General features: G+C 43.9%; 1 protein-coding gene across 1 annotated transcript; it reads right to left on the bottom strand.

The window, feature by feature from the left end:
* Positions 1–1,268: 1,268 nt before the first annotated feature.
* Positions 1,269–5,609, bottom strand: EAE97_002912 (uncharacterized protein; the record flags this gene model as incomplete). Its single annotated transcript, XM_038873424.1, has 4 exons — positions 1,269–4,859; positions 4,914–5,071; positions 5,124–5,531; positions 5,594–5,609. The coding sequence occupies 4 exons, from the start codon at positions 5,607–5,609 to the stop codon at positions 1,269–1,271; spliced, it is 4,173 nt and encodes a 1,390-aa protein (XP_038735287.1).

The raw sequence follows: 5,609 nt of genomic DNA, 5'->3' as shown, positions 1-5,609 counted from the left end.
ATTAGGTGATGGAAAAAGGTGGATTGCACATGAGTGGTATGAACTGAATTGGAGGGTTTCCTATGTCTGAACGAGGTATTGATACTGTGGAGTATTCGTGTACAGTATTTTAATGTAATTTTTATTCCCAAAATAAATTACGGAGAGAAGATTTGTATACACGCTTCTTTTCGTCCAGTAGATAGTCAATACGTATTTGACAAACTGTACCATTATGATTCTCTGGATTTGTTTGTAGTGATTTTCTTGCATGAGAGAGTATAAGTGTAGGAGTGATTGAGTGAGAATGATTGTATAAATTGAGGAATTAGAATAATCATAAATTATAACACCCAAATGAATAAATCAGAACAACCATAACTTATACATAACCCAAGATACATACATATCCATATATAAAACCAGACAGATCAATTATCAATCAAATATAGATAGATGAATAGATAGTAATAGAATAAACAAACGCAATCAATCAGAAGCTTACCTACCTAGATACTTTACTTTAGAAACGGAAGGAAAAGGAAGAGGATAGTTAAGTTAGTTGAGTTAAGTTTCATAATATACGAATTATCTTTCTTGTATGCTGATATTCTCAATCCTATTTCCATATATCTTCTTATTTTCATCCCTATATCTACCTATCTATTTACTCCTATCTCTATATCTTTATATCTATCTACCTGCCTACCTGCCTACCTACCTACCTACCCACCTACCTAATACCTACGAGCTACCTAAGCACTCAGCACAACCACATTCAATAACTCTTCAAAGCAGCAATACAAAACAATTCACACTACACAACGAAAAAGTTCCTAAAGCTCACAATTCAAAATTTAGAATTATACATTCATTTAATCTACTCTTTCCTAAGCTAATGCCCCTTCAAGTACAAAGGATCAAGTGAGTTTGCCTTATCCTTTTGCTCTACAGCATCCATCTATGCAATTTACTTGATATACTTTACAAAAGAAAAGGAGAAGAAAGAAGATATGCCATTTCCAGGCTAAGTCGAATTTATGCCCCACATTCAACTTCAATCAAATGTAAAAAAAAACCCCCTCCATCTAGCCGTTTACGTGAGCCTTCACGCCATGCCCCCGCTATGAACAAAGGAAAGGAAGAGAAAAGAGACCAAAAGGAAAGACCAAAACATTTAAAAAAAAACAAGGATTGTTCCAATTCCAAACGACAATCTTTTTAAATCCAATTCAATTCAAGATTTTTGAAGAATAACGCCGGGCTATGCTGTCGACCTAATATATATCCTATCCATAGTATCCAGAGTTCCTCTGTCCTCCTTGCGTTGGTGGATATTGAGGGAAATATTGCTGTTGTTGAGAATATTGATGAGGGGAAGCTTGATATCCAGGAGAGTGTGTTAAGGTTGGTTGATATTGTCCAGGAGAGTGGGCCAGAGTCGTTTGATATTGTCCAGGTGAGTGAGCCAATGTTGATTGATATTGTCCAGGTGAGTGAGCCAATGTTGATTGATATTGTCCAGGTGAATGAGCCATAGTTGTTTGATATTGGCCTGGTAACTGTGCTGGTGTTGTCCATGCCGCTGACTGAGGGAAGTTTGGCCCCATCCATGAGCCTCTCTTACTAGGTACTGCAAACTGTGATGGTGCATAGTTGGTATTAGCATATTGCGACTGGCGACGGTTCTGCTCAGTTTGTTGCAAAAGTCGAGTTTGTTCAGCTAATTGTTGATCAAGACGACGTTGTTCAGCTTGCTGCTGCTGCTGCTGTTGCTGTTGCTGAGCCAATTGCTGTTGACGAAGTGCAATTGCATGCTGTACCGACTGAGATTTGAGTCCTTGCTTGACATGTTGCTTTTCCTTCTCACGCGAACCAATAGCTCCAACGAGACCAGCAGAAACAACTTTATCTTTATTGGTATTTTTAGCCATGGCAATTAAAGGTCCCCCAGTCATTTTAGCAACAAAAGCTTGCTCTCGAGCAGAGAGATTTGTTGTAAGGGTGCCATTTCCAGAGGGCCCTAAAACTCTGTTTGCACCTCTGGAGCTTGGACGTAAAAGATCAGCTGAACTGTGACGTGCATGTTGCTGTTGGCCATAAACTTCAGCAGAATTCAATAGATCTGTTGAGTTACGACGCGAGTTACGGTTCTTACCATGACCTTCATTGAAATTCAACAAGTCTGCTGAGCTATGGCGTGAGTGACGATTTTGACCATACCCTTCACCGAGATTTAACAAATCTGCCGAGCTATGGCGCGAATGTTGACCTATAAGTGCACTGGAACGCTTAGAAGTTTGACCTGGCGTAGGGGAAGGGGTATATCTTCCAGGTGTAGGGGAAGGCGTTGCACGTGCAGGCGTGGGAGAAGTTGCACGTAGAATGTTGCCTGAAGGTTGACGTTGGTGGATATACTGCGGTGTGGCAGCAGCAACCATGGAACGCTGTTGAACATACTCTTCCGCCGTCAAACCTTGTTTGTGGCCAAAGGTATTATTAGCAGCTGTTGCACTCATTCCAGGTTGCCAGGCTAGTGCATTGCCGCTAGGAGATCTTTCATGACTTGGACGCTTTTCAGGACTGGACTGATTAAAATTATTCTGTTTAGGAGAAGGACTTGGAGAGTCTTGACCGGGTGCTCGATTAAGATCAAAGGTAGGACCAAAATCAATATCAACCCCCTTTGACAATGTGTTTTCGTCACCATAAAGTGGTTGCCCAACTTCAATATTGCCGATGATCTTCTTCTTCCCCGCTCGAGGCTTTTCGATAGACTCTTGCGTGCGTACAGATCGCACAGACTTTTTGGTACTGGCATAATCCGGGGTGCCAGTCGATGCAGCGTCGTCATATGCACTACTTAAATCACTATTGTGTCTATTCATCTGCGGAAGCTTAAAGTCGTCTGCTTTAGGCAGTATCAAGTCGAAAGCGCCAGAATCGAGAATATGTTGAGTCAAGCTCCCAGAGCTGGAAGGTGGGTGCGACGAAGTAGGGCTTGGTTGATTCTCTTCTCTTGTAGGAAGAGGCTTTCTTGAGATGCTTTGGCTGGTCTGTAGACGAGATGGTTGGCTAGAGGGGTTCTTTGGTGGGAGCATATCGTTTGAGAAATTCGATTGTGATCGTGAATTAAAATTTGTATTATTAGATTGAAAGTATTGGTTTTGATACGGTATTTGATCGCGGTTCGAGGGAAGAGTTGACTCTTGTTCGTTACGAGGTTCGTAGGTTGCTACGATGCCTTCATTAATGATGTTATGGTTAGCAGGCATATGGTGAGATCTGGTGACGTCTGACAGTACCCCTCTACCTTGATCTTCATCCTCCTCAATTCTATCATGCGTTTGAGCATTCAGTCCTCGTCGTTCTTGACTTTGGTAAGTGGCTGCAGCACCGGCAGCACCAGTTAACTGAGATAACGTCGCGGTAGACATGCGATTGTTCGCTTTTCGAAGATCTGTTGATTGGAGGGGTTTGCTAGGGGGCTTGGCGCCCGGCGCGTGTTTGAAAGCTGGGGGTGCAGCTACGGGTTCTGGCATCGTAACGGTTTGCAATTCTTGAAGTTCACGAACCGGGGTTGCACTGGCTGCTTGCTCGTCTTCTGAACTGAGACGATCGGGGGAAGGTGCAGCATCTTGTACGAATTTCAAACCTGAGCCGGAGTGTAGAGGTGGGATAGTAGCAGGTTCGTAAGCTCCATCAAAGACAGAAGGATTTTGATTCTGATCACGGCTTGGTGGTTGAGATTCAGATATTGATCTTTGATGAGGCAGCCCTGAGGTCTTTGGCTGTTGGAATGCCACAGGTGCCGAATCTGTTCTAGGGAGACCGCCATAGCCAACGTCTCCCGACTGACGGACACCAAATTGTATGGATGGTGATGATCTAACCGATGCTGCATCGTCAAATTGAAGGCGAGTTCGAGGATTTCCTACACTATGGCGACTTCTTCTACTGCCGTACTGGCTATTTCTTTGGCTGTTGTTTCTGAGAGTCACCATTCGCTTGGCTGTCAAATCTTTCATTCTTCCTCTCCATTCAGATTCTAGCCAGTTAGCGCTACCTTGCTCCGATATTAGACTTGAAACATCGAGGGTCTCTAAATATCCATATCTTCGGTGTTCTGGCATTGCAAACATCAAACTTCTGGTATCGTTTGTCTCTGCAACCAAACGACCAGGGCGTCCATACAGACCAAACGTATCGTAGACTGGGAAAAGCCAACGGAGCATCATTTCAAAGCCACTTACAGCCGGATGTACCTCGGGCATGACGAAAACGAATCCTTCAGACGTCAAAGGGGGGTTTGAGTGAATCGTGATAGATCCTTCAACCTTGACTAAAGTGGAAGCATCTATGAGTGGTTTGGATTGAGGATATATAGCAAACGCAGAATATGCATCGTTAATTGTAGCGATTGGTCGAACCTTTTTTGTTCTCTTGGAATCATAGAATTTGATGTCGCCTTTCAATATAGGGGGTCGGGAACGATCATATGCCGACCTTTTCTTTTGCGATTGTTTTTGTAATCTTTGGACCTCTTTTTCATCGGGTGGAGTGATCACGCACCAACATCGTCTCCATGGCGTTCCAGCGCCAAATCTCACTCGGGCCCAGTCTGCAGTTTGGATCCTCGAGCGCTCCATGATGGGCCTGATGTTGTTTAATAATTTACCCTTTCCAGCAATGAGCGCACCTGTATAGGCTTCTTGTAATGACGCATGCTCAAACATACAAAGACGGATACCGGCGGTCCATTGAACCAACGAGTGATGTGAATTGAAATGCAATAGATATCTATTCTTACCAGCCGTTGATATGCTGAGGACATTCTGCAAAGGTGCTTCTGTGGGTGACCTCGTGGGAAGGGATTCGATCTATAGACCATTAGTAGGTGGAATCATACCAATTCTGAGAAGAGCAAAAGTAACCATTTTGATCGAGGCATCTGTGAGATTGATAAACTTTGGAAGGACCTCTCCATCTTGCCCAGCAGCATCTAACTCTGCTGCGTCCCACAATGAAAGGATAGTTCCCACAAGCTGTGCAAAACACTCCGTCCAGGTTCGGTCGGTATTGGCCTTGCCATCTGCATGATGTTAGATTATAATGCTCTATCCAAGGTAGAATACAATACGTACGTATGTTCTGATCGTCCAATTTTAAGAAATACCCTTCCTGGTACAATTTATTGCTGTGACTATTCAAGAATGTGAAGATTGGTTGGAGTTCCGGCAAGGTATCTTGGTTCACATCCATCAGTGGAGGCTGAAAGGTTTGTGCCATAGACGTTGGTCTGGACGATGCGCGTTCCCTTGTTCGAGTCGGCTGGGGAGATGCGCGAACTTCGCTCGAAGGGGATTCCTGGTGAGAGGGCATTTGGAAGCTCGAAGTTGGAAATGGCTCTCTTCCCGAGGACGACTTTCCTGTGTCTTGAGACCCTTGCTGTGTGTAGGATTCAGTTCGACTTCGTGCTCGGCCTGTAGATGGAGGTGGTCGAGTAGGGCTATTAGAGTCTCTGTCCCTAAATTGGGACATGAACGACATAACTAAGGGAAAGAGCTATTTAGCAATGGTTGACTTGTAAATATGGTGGCGCATTCCAACGTACCTCGATTTCGGCCCAT

Source organism: Botrytis byssoidea (assembly GCF_014898295.1).
Source record: "Botrytis byssoidea strain MUCL 94 chromosome Unknown BBYS_005, whole genome shotgun sequence".
Lineage (NCBI taxonomy): Eukaryota > Fungi > Ascomycota > Leotiomycetes > Helotiales > Sclerotiniaceae > Botrytis > Botrytis byssoidea.
This window is presented reverse-complemented; position numbering and strand designations above follow the sequence as displayed.